Source organism: Conger conger, chromosome 11 (assembly GCF_963514075.1).
Source record: "Conger conger chromosome 11, fConCon1.1, whole genome shotgun sequence".
In the NCBI taxonomy this organism is placed as follows: domain Eukaryota; kingdom Metazoa; phylum Chordata; class Actinopteri; order Anguilliformes; family Congridae; genus Conger; species Conger conger.
The window spans coordinates 49,964,038-49,986,026 of NC_083770.1; the positions used below are offsets into that span (position 1 = coordinate 49,964,038).

At 49.0% G+C, this 21,989-nt stretch overlaps 1 protein-coding gene across 1 annotated transcript in view; it reads right to left on the reverse strand.

Moving 5' to 3' along the window:
* LOC133140536 (BMP/retinoic acid-inducible neural-specific protein 1-like) overlaps window positions 1-21,989 on the reverse strand; it is a 128,961-nt gene that overhangs the window by 76,282 nt on the left and 30,690 nt on the right. Inside the window, exon 2 of the mRNA XM_061260543.1 lies at window positions 7,958-8,225. Within this exon, the coding sequence (XP_061116527.1) occupies window positions 7,958-8,175 (218 nt within the window). The 5' untranslated portion in view covers window positions 8,176-8,225. The remainder of the gene's footprint in view (window positions 1-7,957; window positions 8,226-21,989) is intronic.

The window sequence follows — 21,989 nt, forward strand, 5'->3', positions numbered from 1 at the left end:
AATTACATTCCGTTTTAATTCCATTTTCAGACCGCCTCACATGGCAATATTGAGCAATATTTAAATGGAAGGTCCATTTCGTATTCATTTTCTCGTCCTCTACGACAAAACTCAATAATTCAAATGAAAATGACAAACTACATTTTAAATAACAGTTTCTTATTGTAACCGCATTATCCATGACAGAAATCAAACATTTCATGTTCATGATTTCGTGGCACAGGGGTGACGTACGTAAATTAAATGAAATTGCATTGTTTTCCTTTTCATTATCATTTTCACACGGTCCCGCAAAACAACGCTGATAATGCGTTCCCTCCTTCGCATTTTCATTTTCATATACAGAATACCTGTCAATCAAAGGACGGGGGGCGTTACAGGGCAGTTGTTCCTCTGAGTCCCTGCAGGCCTGCTAGGCTGCTCAATGATCACAAAACTAGCAAAATGACATTACGAAGCTGGAATTTTTTCCTGCCTTCGTACCACAATCACACAATATAAAGCTGCTCCCATTCCCATGTATTTTAGAACATGCTCTTGACAGCACTGCCAATCATAGACTTGACTCACACACAAACGCATGCACACACACTCACACACACACACACACACACACATTTGAAGAAAGAGAGAGAGAGAGACAGAGAGAGAGGTGTGGGAGAGAGGAATTAAATGACTACTGTACACACACAGTTTAAACAGAATGCTCCCGCAGTCTGAGTTAATAGGGCCCAATAAAAACTTGGCTTGATAAAACAATTATAACAAGTCATTAATAAATTATCTGCTTGCACAGTGGGGACACTAGGATTTATGCTGGTGCATTGGCTCAGATAGCATTAACGGCCTGAACTGAGGTCCAAGCTGAGAGACCTGCTCTGAGCTCCAGGCTGAGAGAGACCAGCACTGAGGTCCAGGCACTGAGAGACCTGCACTAAGGTCCAGGTTCTGAGAGACCAGCACTAAGGTCCAGGCTCTGAGAGACCAGCACTGAGGTCCAGGCACTGAGAGACCAGCACTGAGGTCCAGGCTGAGAGACCTGCACTGAGGTCCAGGCTGAGAGACCAGCACTGAGGTCCAGGCTGAGAGACCTGCACTAAGGTCCAGGCACTGAGAGACCAGCACTGAGGTCCAGGCTGAGAGACCAGCACTAAGGTCCAGGCTGAGAGACCAGCACTGAGGTCCAGGCTGAGAGACCAGCACTGAGGTCCAGGCTGAGAGACCAGCACTGAGGTCCAGGCTGAGAGACCAGCACTGAGGTCCAGGCACTGAGAGACCAGCACTGAGGTCCAAGCGCTGAGAGACCAGCACTAAGGTCCAGGCTGAGAGACCAGCACTGAGGTCCAGGCTGAGAGACCAGCACTGAGGTCCAGGCTGAGAGACCAGCACTGAGGTCCAGGCTCTGAGAGACCTGCACTAAGGTCCAGGTTCTGAGAGACCTGCACTGAGGTCCAGGCTCTGAGAGACCAGCACTGAGGTCCAGGCTCTGAGAGACCTGCTCTGAGGTCCAGGCTCTGAGAGACCAGCACTGAGGTCCAGGCTCTGAGAGACCTGCACTGAGGTCCAGGCTCTGAGAGACCAGCACTGAGGTCCAGGCTCTGAGAGACCTGCTCTGAGGTCCAGGCTCTGAGAGACCAGCACTGAGGTCCAGGCTCTGAGAGACCAGCACTGAGGTCCAGGCTGAGAGACCAGCACTGAGGTCCAGGCTCTGAGAGACCTGCTCTGAGGTCCAGGCTCTGAGAGACCAGCACTGAGGTCCAGGCTCTGAGAGACCTGCTCTGAGGTCCAGGCTGAGAGAGACCAGCACTGAGGTCCAGGCACTGAGAGACCTGCACTAAGGTCCAGGCTGAGAGACCTGCTCTGAGGTCCAGGCTCTGAGGTCCAGGATCTGAGGTCCAGAATCTGAGGTCCAGGATCTGAGGTCCAGCAGCTTGCCTGAGCAGCTGGCCCTCCCTCCCATCACTAAAACCACTGGAGGAATGTGTCTGCTGCTCCAGACTGGCTGCCCCCCCCGTCCCTTTTTTTAGATTTAACTTGGTGCAGAAGAGCCAGCAAAATGACTTACTGTGCAAATCTCATTTGCACCAATAAAACACCCAGCCAGCGCTGTCTCTGGAGCGGCACTGATGCAGGCAGAGTTTGATCCATACCATAGGGCAGATTGCTGCAGTAAGTGATAGCCAGCTCCTTTAGTTTCTCGTCATGAGGTTGAGCCCGTTACACCACACATACTTGATGTTGTTTCCTTTGAGAGAGCTTCTACCCAGCAGCCATGAGTAAAGATACATGGGGGGGGGGGGGTGTTCAGCAGACCAGCTGGTTGCTTGTAGGCCAGGAGGGGGCAGCCTTGCCTTTGTGTCGTGCCCATCCCCCTGACTGGCCACAGAGATTCTGTAATGGAGGAATGAAGCCAGAGAGAGACATGTCATACGCCGCTTTTGACCTGACCAGTGGGGATCGTCAGAGAGGGAATGAGCATGGACCACGGACTGACCGTCCGTGGTGATGGCTATGCCCATCGTTGTGCCACGCTCTGGATAAGAGCGTCTGCCAAATGCCTGTAATGTAAGGTAATGGCTGAACCCTCCCATACACTCTCGGAAAAATCTTTTTCCCCAAAGGAACTTTTTGATTCCGAAGAAGAAGCCTATCCAGTTCAAGGGTTCTTTGTCAGGAAAAATGTGTCTTTGTCCGGGAGCTTTCACATCTCACACCTGCAGTAAGATAGTAAAGGGTTCCTGTATGGCAGGGATGAGCTGCAGGTTTTCCACCCTCCCTTTACCTGGGAGTCAGGTGTGAAAACAATCTGGCCCGTAGCACTAATTATCTGGGAGAAAAGAAAACCAGGGCAGGATTTGAATTCAAGGGACAGACAAAGAACCCTTTTCTCTGATAGTGTACCCTCGGAGCTACAGCGTCAGCACCTGGCCCGGTCCAGAATCAACCTGAGAGCGTGGGGCTCATCAATGGGATGTGTGGGGTGAGCAGTGTGGGGTGAGCAGTGTGGGGTGAGCAGTGTGTGGGATGAGCAGTGTGTGTGTGGTGAGCAGTGTGGGGTGAACAGTGTGTGGGGTGAGCAGTGTGGGGTGAGCAGTGTGGGGTGAGCAGTGTGTGGTGAGCAGTGTGTGGTGAACAGTGTGGGGTGAGCAGTGTGGGGTGAGCAGTGTGTGAGCAGTGTGTGGTGAGCAGTGTGGGGTGAGCAGTGTGGGGTGAGCAGTGTGGGATGAGCAGTGTGGGGTGAGCAGTGTGTGGGGTGAGGAGTGTGGTGTGAGCAGTGTGGGGTGAGCAGTGTGTGGGGTGAGCAGTATGTGTGTGGTGAGCAGTGTGTGGGGTGAGCAGTGTGGGGTGAGCAGTGTGTGGGGTGAGCAGTGTGGGGTGAGCAGTGTGTGGTGAACAGTGTGGGGTGAGCAGTGTGGGGTGAGCAGTGTGTGGGGTGAGCAGTGTGTGGGGTGAACAGTGTGTGGGGTGAGCAGTATGTGTGTGGTGAGCAGTGTGTGGGGTGAGCAGTGTGGGGTGAGCAGTGTGTGGGGAGCAGTGTGTGGGGTGAGCAGTGTGGGATGAGCAGTGTGGGGTGAGCAGTGTGGGATGAGCAGTGTGGGGTGAGCAGTGTGTGGGGTGAGCAGTGTGTGGGGTGAACAGTGTGTGGGGTGAGCAGTATGTGTGTGGTGAGCAGTGTGTGGGGTGAGCAGTGTGGGGTGAGCAGTGTGTGGGGTGAGCAGTGTGGGGTGAGCAGTGTGTGGTGAACAGTGTGGGGTGAGCAGTGTGTGAGCAGTGTGTGGTGAGCAGTGTGTGCGGTGAACAGTGTGTGGGGTGAGCAGTATGTGTGTGGTGAGCAGTGTGTGGGGTGAGCAGTGTGGGGTGAACAGTGTGGGGGGTGAGCAGTGTGTGGGATGAGCAGTGTGTGAGCAGTGTGTGGGATGAGCAGTGTGTGAGCAGTGTGTGGGATGAGCAGTGTGTGGGATGAGCAGTGTGTGAGCAGTGTGTGGGATGAGCAGTGTGTGGGATGAGCAGTGTGTGAGCAGTGTGTGGGGAGCAGTGTGTGGGGTGAGCAGTGTGTGGGGTGAGCAGTGTGGGGTGACAGTGTGGATGTCGGTGGTGGTAGAAGTGAGTCACCCCTTTCCCCACTGTTAATCACCCTGATATTTTTAAACAGATGACAGGTACTATACGAATGCAATTCCTTACTAAAACATGACATGATTCACAAGCATATGCAGATGGGCTGCAATTATTTCTGAGCTGTATTTTAATCAAATGATAAACCGAGACCTGCTTACCCTACTGGAAAAGGCAAGAGGTTTATATGCAAAATGACTGAAGAATGCTGGGGAATGATAGTAAAATGGCTTCCTTCTGGAATCCCCAGCTCAGTAACTGGACGGCGGTTTCGGGGCGATTGCCTGTATGGTGATGGATAGTGGCCATACCGCGCTTCCTCTATAGTCCCCACGCTCACATGAAACCCAAAGCCTGGCTTTTAATTAAAATGAGAACTTTCAGCGATTCATTTCACCTAAATCACAGCGCTGCTGTGCGAATCGTAAAGGATAAGGGCCGAGGACAGAGACGTCTGGCGCGGGCTGTTTAAAACCTCCGCCCGCAGACACAGACTGCAGCCAATTGCGACCCAAGATTTTATTTATTTTTTCCTGAAGAAGATTATTAAAGCGCACTTAAACCCCAAACAGACCCTGAGCAATGAGGCAGGTTTTTACACACACACACACACACACACACACACACTCCCCTCATCCCGTTTACCGCTGCCAAACAGATGGGGCGGCCATCCCGCCCTTATTAAAGCAGAGAGCAAGCTGATGCACCCTCCAGTTCATACTACAGGGGAGGTAACGAGCAGGAGGTCCCCTGCTATGGTGCGCCACACACCGCCTCAGATCATAAATCATATTCAGCCAGATATTAGTTTTGAAGCATCTCTTTCTCCGGTTGCTGTACGTGTGTGAATGTGCTGTTGCTCCCTCTTCTACACCTGCTCTAGAGTCAGGCTGCAGCATTCTCACACATTCTGTGCTGTACGCATGTGAATGTGCTTCTACACCTGCTCCAGGCTGCAGCATTCTCACACATTCTGTGCTGTATGCATGTGAATGTGCTTCTACACCTGCTCCAGAGTCAGGCTGCTGCATTCTCACACATTCTGTGCTGTACGCATGTGAATGTGCTTCTACACCTGCTCCAGGCTGCAGCATTCTCACACATTCTGTGCTGTACGCATGTGAATGTGCTTCTACACCTGCTCTAGAGTCAGGCTGCAGCATTCTCACACATTCTGTGCTGTACGCATGTGAATGTGCTTCTACACCTGCTCCGGAGTCAGGCTGCTGCATTCTCACACATTCTGTGCTGTACGCATGTGAATGTGCTTCTACACCTGCGCATTCTCACACATTCTGTGCTGTACGCATGTGACTGTGCTTCTACACCTGCTCCAGAGTCAGGCTGCTGCATTCTCACACATTCTGTGCTGTACGCATGTGAATGTGCTTCTACACCTGCGCATTCTCACACATTCTGTGCTGTACGCATGTGACTGTGCTTCTACACCTGCTCCAGAGTCAGGCTGCAGCATTCTCACACATTCTGTGCTGTACGCATGTGAATGTGCTTCTACACATACTCTAGAGTCAGGCTGCAGCATTCTCACACATTCTGTGCTGTACGCATGTGAATGTGCTTCTACACATACTCTAGAGTCAGGCTGCAGCATTCTCACACATTCTGTGCTGTACGCATGTGAATGTGCTTCTACACCTGCTCCAGAGTCAGGCTGCAGCATTCTCACACATTCTGTGCTGTACGCATGTGAATGTGCTTCTACACCTGCTCTAGAGTCAGGCTGCAGCATTCTCACACATTCTGTGCTGTACGCATGTGAATGTGCTTCTACACCTGCTCTAGAGTCAGGCTGCAGCATTCTCACACATTCTGTGCTGTACGCATGTGAATGTGCTTCTACACCTGCTCTAGAGTCAGGCTGCAGCATTCTCACACATTCTGTGCTGTACGCATGTGAATGTGCTTCTACACCTGCGCATTCTCACACATTCTGTGCTGTACGCATGTGAATGTGCTTCTACACCTGCTCTAGAGTCAGGCTGCTGCATTCTCACACTTTCTGTGCTGTACGCATGTGAATGTGCTTCTACACCTGCTCCAGGCTGCAGCATTCTCACACATTCTGTGCTGTACGCATGTGAATGTGCTTCTACACCTGCTCTAGAGTCAGGCTGCAGCATTCTCACACATTCTGTGCTGTACGCATGTGAATGTGCTTCTACACCTGCGCATTCTCACACATTCTGTGCTGTACGCATGTGAATGTGCTTCTACACCTGCTCCAGAGTCAGGCTGCTGCATTCTCACACATTCTGTGCTGTACGCATGTGAATGTGCTTCTACACCTGCTCCAGAGTCAGGCTGCAGCATTCTCACACATTCTGTGCTGTACGCATGTGAATGTGCTTCTACACCTGCTCCAGAGTCAGGCTGCAGCATTCTCACACATTCTGTTCAGCAAACTGCACTGTGCTTTCCTCACGTTATCATCCAAATTAACAATGTTGTCACAACTTATTACAGTATTTCATAAAACCGCACCAGCAACGGAAAATGTGAAACATTTACTGCTCTCAACGGCTATGTGCAATCATATACAGACAGAAGGACATTTTATTTTCTAATTATATCCTTGGACTGCTTCATTAATCTGATTAAATGAGTAAATCAAGGGTACACAGTACAGGACAGAAACCACAAACAAAAACAAAAATGTTGCATATAAAATTCTCTCCTAATTGAACATCTAAAAATACTACTCCCAGGGGTATATAAACAAACTTTGCCGATGGATAAAGGAACTTTACTGTGTTTGAAACAGGACTTTTTACATCCAGTTCTCAGTTTCTGTTTTCCACAAACTGAAAGAGTTTGTTGGGCTCAGGGCTCATGGTCTTCCCCTGATCTTGTGAAGCTTTGGGGGGAGTACAGATATACAGTGCAGTCCGTAAGTATTTGGACAGTGGTACAATTTCTGTTCTTTTGGTGCTGTACTCCAGCACATTGGACTTGAAAAGAAGTAATGAATATGAGGTTAAAGTGTCATCTTTAATTTGAGGGTGTTTACATCCATATCGGGTCATCCGTGTAGGAATTACAGCCCCCAAATGCCTGTCCCACAGATCAGAAACACTGTTCAGAACATATTTAATGCGACTGTCCAAATACTTACTGACTGTACTGAATAACTTCACAGCAAGATAACTGTACAAAATAACTTCAAATCACTGTTCCTTCCAACTGCCATATATGTTTGTTTGTTTGAAACTGTAAGATATGTGGATGATCTGTAAGAGCAAATGTGAAATGGAACCATCTACATTACATTATTGGCATTTGGCAGACACTCTTATCCAGAGCGACGTACAGTTGATTAGACTAAGCAGGAGACAATCCTCCCCTGGAGCAATGCAGGGTTAAGGGCCTTGCTCAAATGTGAAATGGAACCATCTACATTACATTATTGGCATTTGGCAGACACTCTTATCCAGAGCGACGTACAGTTGATTAGACTAAGCAGGAGATAATCCTCCCCTGGAGCAATGCAGGGTTAAGGGCCTTGCTCAAGGGCCCAATGGCTGTGTGGATCTTATGGTGGCTAGACCGGGATTAGAACCACCGACCTTGCGTGTCCCAGTCATGTACCTTAACCACTACGCTACAGACCGCCCTGTACATGTATGGAAGATCTGCGCAGTGTCTGTACACTGACCCAAAAAAATCATATTTTGCGGGAACAGCCTGGCGACTCCTTCAGTGATCCATATCTTTTTTTACCACAGGCTTTAAAGCAGACAGTCACACCAAACCCGTGCATTCAGATATTCACACACAGATATTTACGCACAGGCCCTCATAAACGTCTGAAGATGATATTTACCTGTAGATCTTGTATCTGGTTGTAAATCCTTGGCGGAATCTTTCCACGAAGGAGAGGTAGCTCCGTGAGTGGTGGAAAGGCCCGCGGTCGGAGATGAGCCAATCAAATTGCTTGGAGACATGTTGCTCGGCAACGGCTGGGTCCTGGTAGGAAGACTGAACTGCGATCTGGTCCCATAGAAACAGGAAGCAAAAGACCTCAATGCACCTCCAGTTCATGCTTCTCCCACAGGCCCGCTCTGCTCATTCTCGCTCCATTCTGTGGAGACCTGCAGGGGGCGACAGAGGGCAGACCGTGAGCTCGCTCCACACCACCACAGAGGAAATAATCAACGACACACCGACATAAGGAAGCGGACGGATTTGTTCGCATGGATGTTAATGTGCGGAACAGCTTGGCAGGATTATACCGTAAGAAGAGACCCTGGGGGCGTTGGAGAGCAGGTTTCACAGCGCTGGATACTCTTGACCTGGGCTGTCTGATCTCATCTGAGGGTGCAGGTGAATTTTTGCTAGGCTGAAACAAATTATGAACCCAGTCTGGCCCTTTCTGAAGGGGTGAAGACACCCCGGCTCAACACAGTAAACAAACATCATGAGCCCAGGTGAGCTGACTGGCTTGTTCCATACATTAAACATTCTTAAGCTCTCTAATAGCTGTAATGCTAATAAATGCAATTATTTCAGAACTGATGTTTCATGTTTCATCTTTGTTCTCCCCGTACCCTAAAGCTCATGCTGCACTCGAGCTCAGCGGTCTGTGAGAATGGGTAGCGATGCCCGCTGACCGGAGACAGAGGAGAAGCAGGGGACCGTTTCAAGTCACACTCTCTTCCTTCAAACTAATCTCAACCGTGATCGGTTCAGACAGGTTTGTGAGCAGCATCGTAGGAGAGTGCATGCCCTGTTTCGTAAGGGGGGAAAGTCGATGCGTGAGGACACGTGATGCAGAATCAGTGTTCCATCTCCATGCCTGTGAGGCAAGAGGGGCAATGTGGCAAACTTCTACACAGTACAGAAACCAAGGTGGAGGGACTTTCAACAGAATGGTAATAAAGCAGTGTTTGATCGAGACCTGTGTGTGTGTTGTGAAGACAGGGCCTTGTTATCTGTGTGTGTGTCAGTCAGTCAGTGCACACTGACCCAGTGTACTCCAGAGAGGAGCTAAAAGGTGTGGAGGATGAAAATCCTTTTACAATAATTTATATCTGGGTGAACAGATGTGAACCTGACCTCCAAATGGTGCAAAGTTAAACGTTACATATTTAATCAAAATTTAAAGCAAGTTTACTTTTTATTTGATTGATTTATTTATTTTTACAGCCTCAAACAAGTTTTTATCCGAGAAGTTGTCTAATACTTAGCATGTTACTTTATTTAACAAAATGCAAATAAAATTTTAAAGTTTGGAAATCTCAAATTGTATCTCTTCTACTGACACTAATGCAGAAAACAAAAAATACAATAAAAATATCTGAGAACAAATTAATATTTCAAAAATCCTGGGTGCTTTAGACTTTTGCACAGTAATATATGTTATAAATACTTTCACGTGGAGTTTTCATTTTCTTCCAGGGGATACAATTGAATAAATTTGCAATACAACAAAATCCCTCTTTTTTGGGCCGCAACAAATTATTTTGTATGCAATAATATAGTTCCCTCCACAAGTATCTGGAGAAAATATGCAAAGTAGGCAAACAAATCAAAAACAAGAAAAACAAACAAATTAAAAACTCCCAGAACATTTAATTAAAGTCAGTTCTAATGAGTAAGCACGGAAACAGTCTATTGACGAATCAAACAGAATAATACTGGCCACCTCTTTAATCACAATTAATGCAAACAAAGTGTCCGCATTTTTAATTAAAAGCTTCAGGAACTCATTTGGGACATAAATAAAACATAACGAATATATTAGAAACATGCAGTAGTTATCCGTGCATCCCCAAACCCCGTTGAAAGGGCGATGTTTGAATAGTTCTGCAGCCCCAGGACCTGGACTGCTCGGCCAGCAGGGCACATTACATCCTCCGTGACACCGAGCCGCAGCGTTAGCTCCATAATTACCACCAGACCGCCAGCCATGCAGAGCGTATCCGCGCCAAGGTGGCACGGTAGGGACAGGAGGCTGCTGGTTCTAGTCCCAGAAGAGGGAGTCCAGCGCCTTAAGCAAAGTAAGGCAGCTCTCCTGCATTGTTAAGCGGGGGAAACTGGATCCAGGCCGTCCGCTCAGAAAATGAGGGATTACATCGCGCGTGTACATATTTGCTCGACATAAACGCACTTGGTTCATCGGAGCGCGCGGCAGGAGGGCAGAATGCTCTCCCTGGACGCCCCGCTCTTGTCCGGCACTCTGAGGAAATCGGAAGGCGCTGCAGTCGCTGAGCAAGAAGGGAGCGGAAATGCTAAAGCTGCACTGTGGTCAAAAATCATTAATCTGGCAGAATACCGCAATATGAGGCAGGAGAGGAAGGCGGGGGAGTCCATGGACGCCATTTCCCTGGTAGGAAACAAAAAAAGAAATACTTCCCATGGATGAAATGCAAAAATGCCTATATCGCGGAAATGTATGCATTATATTTGCAGAGTTACCAAAACTGTCAAAGCTTGCCTTTATATTCTGTCATTCGCTCCGGAATGACATTCGTTTGGGCTTTCATAGTTTCATAGTTCCAATACAAAGGAGATCTGCCCACCATTATAAAAAGTTTGGGGGGGTGTCCGACATAGAGGCTTGTATGTGCAGTTACGGAATTATTGTTACAAAAGGCATTGAATGAAAGAGACCATAATACAAGAGACGAGAAATATTCAGGACCCCCCATAATGTGTGTTCCTGGCCTCGTTCTCTCCAGCACTCTAAATAAGCTGCTGCCCACATCTCCTTTGATGCTTCTCACAACACAGCCAACTGTGCCATCAGACACACAGCATTTCTATTTGCCTGGTTCCACCCATGCTGTGGGAATGTAGGTGTTGGGGCACATAGTAACACCCATCCGTGCTGTGGGAATGTAGGTGTTGGGGCACATAGTAACACCCATCCGTGCTGTGGGAATGTAGGTGTTGGGGCACATAGTAACACCCATCCGTGCTGTGGGAATGTAGGTGTTGGGGCACATAGTAACACCCATCCGTGCTGTGGGAATGTAGGTGTTGGGGCACATAGTAACACCCATCCGTGCTGTGGGAATGTAGGTGTTGGGACACATAGTAACACCCATCCATGCTGTGGGAATGTAGGAGTTGGGGCACACAGTAACACAGTTTTAAAATGGCTGCCGAGACTCTCTCCTCCAGCTTTTGAATTGTGATCTGATTAAATTGGAGGTGCCAGAAGAGGGGAAGCGGACATTTCTCTTCTTAAATCCCCTTCAATGTTGTTGGCAGTCTCTCACAGCGGGAACTCAATCCCCTTTCATCATTCATAGCGGTTCGGTTTGGTTTAGTTTGGGTTGGGCAGGTTACGTATTTTTTCTGTGGATTTGATCGCCTTTAATGTCTGCCGCGGTTTCTTTCTTGTATGAAAGTGAAGACCACTCTTCGATTAGATGACAACCTCTTTAATCTGCTCTCTGAGAAAGGATTCAGTCTCTGGGTTCACGCTGAGAACTTGGTTTGAGGAACACAATGAAGCAAACAGCAGTGACTGACTTCTTAAGTAATACGACCTATTTCCACTGCATTTTGCTCATCCCACTGGCTCCATTGTTTCAGAACTTTTTCAGGTTATTTTCTGCCTTTTACATGACATGATTTTTTAAAAATTAATTTATTAATCTCAGAAAAAGTAATTGGTGCATTTAAAGCACTGCATTAAGCATTTGAGTTGCAAGGAACAGTGATACAGTGCATGAGCATTAATAATATACATATCCTGAGTGTGTGAGCAAATGAGAGAGCAGTGTGAGTGTGAGTGAGTGTGAGTGTTTGTGTGTGAGTGTGTGAGTGAGTGAGTGTTTGTGTGTGAGTGAGTGAGTGAGTGTCAATGTGAGTGTCAGTGTGTGAGTGAGTGAGTGAGTGAGTGAGTGTGTGAGTGAGTGAGTGAGTGAGTGAGTGAGTGAGTGTGTGAGTGAGTGAGTGAGTGAGTGAGTGAGTGAGTGTGTGAGTGAGTGAGTGAGTGAGTGAGTGAGTGTGTGAGTGAGTGAGTGAGTGAGTGAGTGAGTGTGTGTGTGAGTGAGTGTGTGTGTGAGTGTGAGTGAGTGAGTGAGTGAGTGTTTGTGTGTGTGTGTGAGTGTGTGTGTGTGTGTGTGTGTGTGTGAGTGAGTGAGTGAGTGAGTGAGTGAGTGTGTGAGTGTGTGAGTGAGTGAGTGTGTGAGTGTGTGAGTGAGTGAGTGAGTGAGTGTTTGTGTGTGAGTGTGAGTGAGTGAGTGAGTGAGTGAGTGTTTGTGTGTGAGTGTGAGTGAGTGAGTGAGTGAGTGAGTGAGTGTTTGTGTGTGAGTGTGAGTGAGTGAGTGAGTGAGTGAGTGAGTGTTTGTGTGTGAGTGTGAGTGAGTGAGTGAGTGAGTGAGTGAGTGAGTGAGTGTTTGTGTGTGAGTGTGAGTGAGTGAGTGAGTGAGTGAGTGTTTGTGTGTGAGTGTGAGTGAGTGAGTGAGTGAGTGAGTGAGTGAGTGAGTGTTTGTGTGTGAGTGTGAGTGAGTGAGTGAGTGAGTGAGTGAGTGAGTGTTTGTGTGTGAGTGTGAGTGAGTGAGTGAGTGAGTGAGTGAGTGTTTGTGTGTGAGTGAGTGAGTGAGTGAGTGTTTGTGTGTGTGTGTGTGAGTGTGAGTGAGTGAGTGAGTGAGTGAGTGAGTGAGTGTTTGTGTGTGAGTGAGTGAGTGAGTGAGTGAGTGTTTGTGTGTGTGTGTGAGTGTGAGTGAGTGAGTGAGTGAGTGAGTGAGTGTTTGTGTGTGTGTGTGTGTGTGTGAGTGAGTGAGTGAGTGAGTGAATGAGTGAGTGTGAGTGAGTGAGTGAGTGAGTGAGTGAGTGTTTGTGTGTGAGTGAGTGTGACAGTGTGTGAGTGTGTGAGTGTGTGAGTGAGTGAGTGAGTGGGTGAGTGAATGAGTGAGTGTGAGTGAGTGAGTGAGTGAGTGAGTGAGTGTTTGTGTGTGAGTGAGTGTGACAGTGTGTGAGTGTGTGAGTGTGTGTGTGAGTAAGTGAGTGAGTGAGTGAGTGAGTGAGTTTCAAAAGCTCCTTCCCTCTTCATAATGGAAGTGTGTACAAGAACACGAGTGAATGTTTGAGTGAAAAAGTGAAAGAGTGATTAAGTGAGTGAGTGAATCAGAGAGTGAAAGAGTGATTAAGTGGGTGAATAAATCATAATGTTTGAGGGGCTTTGACCTGCCTACACCTTTATTCACATTATCTGTGCAAAATCCACAATCCAATCACAATGTCCTCCTCCACACCGGTCCTTCAGAAAGGTGTGAAGAGTCCATTTCCTTTTTTTCAACTTCTTCTGGTGTAATGTGGTCTGTCTGCAGACTGCCTTCTGTAACTGAGTTCCTCATTTAAGCAGGGACTATGCTAGTACATGTTGGTATCGGTTTTGGCAGGCTTTAACATTAATTTAGCATCGCCTGTAGGATTAAAAAAAACACACAACACTTGCTCATACTGGTTAGTTCAGCATTAAGCAGCACCTGGCTCCCTGGACCTGACAGAGATGTTGTGTGAAGCGTTCTTCAGGGAATTCACAGGCACCACAATAGGCAGGGAGAATGGAGCCAGGGCCTGAGATCAGTCCTAAAGCAATTATTTTGAAAATGTGTCATAATCTTTTTCTTTTTCTTTTTTTTTTTCAAAATGTCAGCTATATCTGCTCATGTCAGACATTCTGAAAACAAAGCACTCTGGGAACAGAGGGGGGAAAAGGACTGTGCATTCCATAACTCATGGAGAAATGCCATGGGCAACACGGCATTGTTGCAGAGTCAGCGTGAAATAAAAGCTAATTATGCTTCCTAACCCCACCCAAGTCTTCAAGGAGAAAACCAGTGGCCCTCTGGGATATGTAATGTGTTTAAAAAAAATTTTTTTTTTAACTAAAACAAAATTTGGAACAGTGTCCTCTTGCCCATGTACTGGGCAGGTTGAGGGGCTGTTAGTTCAGCAGGTACATACCTGCCACCCCAGCGTGGAGGATGGAGGGTTACTAAGTGGGTAATGCGCGCAGAGGCTGCTGGGTAATGTGTGCAGAGGTTGCTGGGTAACAGCATATGTTGGATTTGCACATTAGTTACACTTCGCAGGGCCAGCAGACAGCTGCAATGCTGTTCTCCTCGTCACCAAATAGCTTTTCCACAATCGCCCTTCTCTCTCCCTCTCTCTCCCTCTCTCCCCCTCTCTCTCTCTCCCTCTCCCCCTCTCTCTCTCTCCCTCTCCCCCTCTCTCTCTCCCTCTCCCCCTCTCTCTCTCTCTCTCTCTCTCCCTCCCTCTCCCCCTCTCTCTCTCTCCCTCTCCCCCTCTCTCTCTCTCCCTCTCCCCCTCTCTCCCTCCCCCTCCCCCTCCCCCTCCCTCTCCCTCTCTCTCCCTCTCCCCCTCCCTCTCTCCCTCTCTGCGGTTTACACTTGCGGTCAGTTCATCCCCAGCTCTATGCAGCATGAAGCCCGGCCGCCCGCCTCCAGGGCCCGGTTATTGGCTGGTCCGGAGGTGTCTTTCTTTGCGTTCTGTTTACTGAGCTTTGTAGAGTTTATAACACACTGTAGGCTCCCATTAATATGGATGTCAGTAGTTACCCGGGCGGCAGTAGGGATCATATTTCTGTCTAACGCACAGCCGTAAAAGGCGATGGCGATGCCGCGTCCTTTCGATGTGAGCAAAAGATATTACGCTGAGATTTATGTTCCCTCCAACAGTTCATTAAGAGGTGCCTGGACGTGAACCGCAATGATCTGGGAGCAATAACCGGGCTGCAGACAGCCTGCCAACTCAGGGCGGGCTGATCGGGTAACTCAGAGCAGGGAATCACACAACTTGATCTTTGTGCAGAAGAAATACAACGCGCTTCTACTAATGAATGGGGTTAGGGGTAGGATGAGGGTTAAGGTTAGGATTACGATTAGGATGAGGATGAGGATGAGGGTTAGGATGAGGGTTAGGGTTAAGGTTAGGGCTAGGGTTAGGGCAGCTATGGATACTGGCTATAATTAAAACCGAGGGACCACACAGAGGTGAGAGAGACAGAAAGCGATAGAGTCTGTACATGCATAATTTAAATGTTATTTTTCTTGCTAGCATAAGCGCTTGCCTCTTGTTAAAATGACATAACTTTCCATGTATGACTCAGCAGGAACAAACTCACAATTATGTCGAGGGTCAGAATATGCTGAACATTCAATGCTATTTCAATGCTGCAGATGCACTTAAGTAAGATTTTGTGTTCATAAATCTATATCCCTCACCCTGTACCCCTGAAAGAATGCTTTTCAGTGAAATTCTCCCACTGCATTACATTCATTAAGCATATGCTCTCTGGCTCTACCAGACTTTCAATCCAGGAGAAGCGTGAGGGTATTCACCTGATTAATATGCGCAAAAACATCCACACCTCGCAAGCAACATTTCCCGGGCTGCTCTAGTCTAAGTTGCATGACCACATTTCAACCACATTTCAACATGATTTTACAAACCTGGACTACATTTTTCAGATCTGAAAAATAAAAAATGTGACCTGAAATAGCAATAGTTACATTCCCGCTCTCATCTGTACTGATCTGATGTGGGATTATTTTTTATACTAGTTCATATGTGTACTGTTCATATGGTGGTGCTTTTTTTTCATATGGGTCAACTCAACTCTGACAGAGTCCATATTAGTCCAACAGGGTCGATATATGTCCTCTGTAAGAATTGACTCACCACTAAAAGACTTACTGTGTTTTTAAAAGTCTGGAGCCAGAGAACCAGAAATGATATAATATATTTGTAATGTTATGTTCATCGACAACTGTTCTGTTCATAGCCTTTTTCAGAGGATCACAAAAAAATTAAGCATTGAAGCGAGAACCAAACGCCAGATTTCCCAAGTTGTACATTTTGAGTTCACGTCTCTGTTTTCGCCCAAGTGGAAGTTCCCTTTAAGATGAACGTAGGGTTGAGAGACACCAGGTCTGCCACTCCAAGAGGCGGAGGCACAAACATAGCGATTAATATGTAAATACGTTACGACTTCATTCACGTCCCACAACCGCTCCTCACAAAAGCAGAAGCTGTGCAGTCATTATGGAGCCGCCTGGCTGAGTGCTCCTCCGCGGTGGCTGATCAGACAGCACACACATATTAATGAGCAGATCTAACCAACAGACAAAACCCTATTCTTCTGTCACTAATTAGTCACGGAATGTGCTGTGTACCGCGTGTCTGAGGAGATAATGCCAATCGGGGTTTCGCGTGGCAATGTGATAGCGAAAGATACGTTTTCAGTGAAATGCATAACTCTATCTGCACGCCTGCCCTGCCTGTCTTTTGGAATGCTGGCTTATTTACCAGAGCAGGAAGCTGCTACAGTGGGTTGCAAAAATGTGGGCACCCCTGGTTTCAATTTTTGTTACAATGACATGGTTCGACTAGCTCAAGCTATGTTCAGACAAGCTACCAACACTAGCCGGTTGACCAGATCATACCCAGCTAGACCAGTTTATGACCAGCTTGACCAGCTCAATTTTCAAGCTGGTCAAGCTGGTCAAGCTGGCATTGCCGGGTGTCTAGTTCCCTAACTGTTATGCTGCACTGCACTTCCTCTGTTTGATCAACGCACATGGCCATGTACTGTACCTACTGCATACACACTGCACTGGAACCACTGTAAAAACCATAAGAAAGCAATGGCAACATTCCCTCAGTTTTCTTGGGGAGACAGGATTAGCTGACATGTGACACAGAGACTATGAGCAGGTTTCAGAGGGCTGGAGAGCTAAGATTCCTCAGAAAAGAAGGACAGAAAAGAAGGAGTCCAGACCACTGTACACCGCAGACCTGTGTGGCTCTGAACCCCAAAAACGTTTCATTCCAGGTGCTCCTTCAGTGCCTGGATTCCATCAACGGCCTTGTCATTAACACTGAATTCAATTCAGGAATTTGAATTCGACAGGCCTGCTTCACCGTAGGGCTGACACCCACATAGAGTAGCCAGTTGTAGGAACAGAAGACACATGTTTTTACTGATTCCTACGTCTGCTGTCCAGAATGAAATGAGAGCTGCGGGGACTCGATGCGATAACAGAGCTGATAGGACGGCCCGTTTCCATACCGACACGGCAGGCTCCTTACTGCGGCTCATACACACGCAGTACGCCTCATTACTCTGCAGCTTGTGGCTCTGCTTTATTGGGCTTTTCTTGTGAACAACGCCTGATGCTGTAACTCCTGCTGAACTGTGTTTTTTCTTTCTACGGGTATTAATAGCCACATACATCCTCCCCCTTGTGTCAGCTATTCCTAGAAATACCACCCCCCCCTCCCCATTCCCACCTTCATTCCGTGTTGTCATATTTCTTTACCTCCTCAGTCACTGATTTATAACAGGACGGGAAGTCAGAGGCAATACCCTCCCCCCCCCCCCCCCCCTCCTGAGTCTTACCCGAAGGACTGTAAACGGACTGCATTTATATCTCACTTTTATCCAAAGTGCTGCATAAACAATGCCTCTGACTCACACACCCCAACGGCGATAGGCCATGCAGGGTTCCGATGAGCTTGTCAGGAGCATTCGGGGGTCAGGTGTCTTGCTCAGGGACACTTTGACACACCCAGGGCAGGGAATCGAACCAGCAACCCTCCGACTGCTAGACGACCGCTCCTTAGCTCCTGATCTAATGTTGCCCCAAATAGCCCCCTCTCAAAGGGCACCATGTGGCAGGTGTTAAAATACCCCTCTCCCTTTTTCTGTTGCCGGGCTTTTTCTATGGTTCTGGATTACATCATTCATCATCTGCACATTCTGGCAGTCTCCATTCTGGCAAACGAGGACAAAAGCAGAATCAGGGCTGATGCTGTTCTCATCCCAGACCCCCCATTTTGGTGTAGTCCCAGAGGTTCTGCACTGGGTTTCCTCTCTGGTCTGATTCCAAGAGAAGCCCCAGCAGTAGTGGTAGTTTTAGACTTGCGTCAAAGTAGTATGCTCAACGCCTTAGAGACGAAGAAAGGGAGAGAGAGCGGAGAAGGAATGAGAGAGGAGGGGAGAGGAGAGCGAAAGAGAGAGGGGGAAAGAGAAAAGAGGAGATAGAGGTAAGAGGGAAGGAGAGAGAGGGTGAGAGGGAATGAGAGAGAAAGAATGAGAGAGAGGAGAGGGAAGGAGAGGGAAAAAGAGAAGAGAGAAGATAGAGGGAAGAGGGAAGAAGGGAGGAGAGAGGCAATGAGAGAGAAAGAATGAGAGAGAGGAGGGGGAGAGAGAGAGAGATGGGGGGAGAGGGAGAGAGAGGAGGGGGAGAGAGAGAGGAGAGAGAGGAGGGGGAATGAGAGAGGATAGAGAGGAGGGGGAGAGGAGAGAGGAGAGGGAAGGAGAGAGAGAGAGAGGAGAGTGGAGCGGGAGAGAGAGGAGGGGGAGAGAGAGAGAGGAGGGGGAATGAGAGAGGATAGAGAGAGGAGGGGCAGAGGAGAGGGAGAGAGAGGAGGGGGAGAGGAGAGGGAATGAGAGAGAGGAGAGAGAGAGAGGGAGAGAGAGGAGGGGGAGAGGAGAGAGGAGAGGGAAGGACGGAGAGAGAGAGAGAGAGGAGGGGGAGAGGAGAGAGGAGAGAGGAGGGGGAGAGGAGAGGGAATGAGAGAGAGAGGAGAGAGAGAGAGGGAGAGAGAGGAGGGGGAGAGGAGAGACGAGAGGGAGAGAGGAGGGGGAGAGGAGAGGGAGAGAGGAGGGGGAGAGGAGAGAGGAGAGGGAGAGAGGAGAGGGAGAGAGAGAACCTGTCCTCACAGGGCCCTCTCAGACTCTTCCTGTCACAGATGTGCAGGATCAGCAGCTGGGGTCGGCCGTGCCCGAGCCTCAGGGGGGAGGAGGGCATGTCTGCCCCTCCTCACGGTGACACGAAGCGTTAGGATCACAGAGAGCCGTCAGCAGGCCCCTCAGGACAAAATGGCTGCCGCGGTCAGTGACAGAGCCCGCTTTATTCTCTCCTTCATGAAGAATGCGTTTGGAGAGGCAGGAATATCACGACCTTCAGATATCCACGGCTCAGCAGTGTCGCCCCCAATCGGCCAATCAGCCGCGCCCGGGATCAATGGGAGATTTAAAATACAAACCGCTGCACTAATGGGCTGAGTTATTGTTCCAATTTACCTGCACCTGAAGATTTATCGTCTTCCAATCTGCTGTGTAGAGAGGGCGATCAATGGACAGCTGACACAAATCTATCATGGGCTGTCATGGGAAACGCTGCACGCCGTGTCTTTAAGCGTGTGATCGAACACAGAACACGGGCGCTAATGCACAGCAGAGTCAGAACGCCTCCCGTGTGGGGCTGCTGGTGGAGCGGGTACAGTCTGTAGAGTCACCCAAGTTTCAGCAATAACAACCCATAACACCGGGCCGGTCCGGTGCCATTACATTACATTTTACTTAGCAGACGTTTTCATCCAAAGCGACGTACAAAAAAGTGCATATCAAGATCACTGAACAAACACCAGGGCAGGTCAGATGAGGTACAATTCACGTGAAGCCATGGACATACGTTTTCACGGCAGGTCAGGGACGGAGGGAAGGGTGTGGGGTCGCGTTGCGGTCGGACCAGAGTGAATCGGGGACGGAGGGAAGGGTGTGGGGTCGCGTTGCGGTCGGACCAGAGTGAATCGGGGACGGAGGGAAGGGTGTGGGGTCGCGTTGCGGTCGGACCAGAGTGAATCGGGGGCGGAGGGAAGGGTGTGGGGTCGCGTTGCGGTCGGACCAGAGTGAATCGGGGGCGGAGGGAAGGGTGTGGGGTCGCGTTGCGGTCGGACCAGAGTGAATCGGGGGCGGAGGGAAGGGTGTGGGGTCGCGTTGCGGTCGGACCAGAGTGAATCGGGGACGGAGGGAAGGGTGTGGGGTCGCGTTGCGGTCCCAGTGACGGCGCCTCTCGGCCTGACCGTGTTTGGGTGCGAGACGAGGAGCCACTGCTGCATGACGATGACAAACTTCTGTCACCTGCGGGACCTGTCAATCACCCGCTCAGTCTGACTGAGTCAGAGACGGGGGGGGGGGGGGAGAGAGAGAGAGAGAGAGAGAGAGAGAACCTGCATGTCTTTGGACTGTGGGAGGAAACCGGAGTACCCGGAGGAAACCCACGCAGACACAGGGAGAACATGCAAACTCCACACAGAGAGGCCCCGGCCGACGGGGATTCGAACCCAGGACCTCCTTGCTGTGAGGCGGCAGTGCTACCCACTGCACCAGTGACAGGTTTCCTGTGGCGTGTGGTGAGCTGGGCTCTGCGTGCGGACCAGCGCCCTGCTTCAGATTCATCCCCGTGCACACTGCTCACGGACGCAGCCAGCTGCTCCAGGTTCTCATCCCCCCCCCACCCCCCGGACGGGTTCATAGCTCCAGCCGTACGCCGGCCCCCTCCGAGGCGTGAGAGAGAACATCCCCGCGCTCCCTGCGCTCCCTCTCTCTCGCCCGCGCTCTCCGTCTCTCTCCCCCGCAAACGCTGAATTATTTAATCGTTAGGTTATTTATTTATCCGGTTTATTTTCCGTGGACACTCCGCCCGGCGCTTCTGAGCCGAGTGATTTGAGAAACAGATTTCAGAGGTGTGAAGACGCGTGTACGCGCGGGGCTGTCGATGTGACTGCAGCGGCCTCCGGGGAACTGACAGAGAGAGAGAGAGAGAGACTGAGAGAGACTGAGAGAGACACGCCGATTCACTCCCTTCTCTTCAGCTGCTGACCGATATAATCATCATCATATTTACTACTTTGACCACTTTTGAAAAACAACAATGTCAAAAAGCCTTCAGGTGGGGTTCCCATAAATGCGTTTAAGCTGTCGGGGTGGGGAGGGGGAGGGAGTGTGTAACATATAGATTCAGGGGGGGGTCGAGCGTATCTGGTGTAAATAATGCTGTCCAGGAATGAAAGTGCAAAAAGGTGTATTATACACAAAAGTGCAATAAGTGATATTTATAATTGTTACAGGTATTTACAGAACAAAGAACACATTTAGGCCACAAGGCCAAGGGACACGGATGTTGCCAAATAAATGAAAGACAAAACAAAACAAAACAAAACTAGAACCAAAGATAGGCGGACCGGCTTACTAAGCAAACAAACAAACGTCTATTGGACTGCTCTACCTAAACACAAATTACAGTTTACAACCACCCCTTCCTAATGTGTCCAATACACAAATTCCACCTGCAGGTAGCAATGGTGTATAGAGGCCTCTATCTTACCTGCCCCAGGGCCTGGACTATACACACAGACAACCACACATACACACAAGTAGGGCTATAACTAGTTCTGTGTTTTAACACACATACACAAGGGAGAGCTGAATGAGATCAGTGAGAGAGCAAGCGGCAGCAAACACACAGCTTTTATCTAGCGGAGGAGGGATGTGATTGGTAGAGGCGGGACCAGGATAATGATGATTGACAGGAGGGGCAGCGAATGGAATGGTGAATGGCCACCTGCGGTGTAAATATGGAGGGAAAAACAGAGGGAACACAACAAAAGCAACGTTGAACATAATATGGTTGTAATTTTGTAATACTCCGGTCATAACTGCAAATGAAAGCGTCGGTCAATCTGATTGACACAAACCTAAGATATGGGACATACGGATGGAATCCTTTGTGAGTAATTAAGAACGATTAGAAACTATAAAATTAAAAGCTCCATTGAAAGTGGAGAGCAGAGGATTCAGAATGTGCCCAGCGTGACAGTGTCCCTACGCTGGTGTATTCAGGGTCCCTCAGTCCGGCCAGACAGACACAGAGCACTGCAGTGAGCTCTGGAAGGTTCACAGTGAGCCCTGTTTCATCAGGGAGCGGAACGTTCCGGTCTGAACGCTGCTTTTCATTTAGTCAAACGTACGCTTTGTGACGAGAAGCTCCGAGCAGCCATGTCCCGGACAGGACACCGAGGGGCTA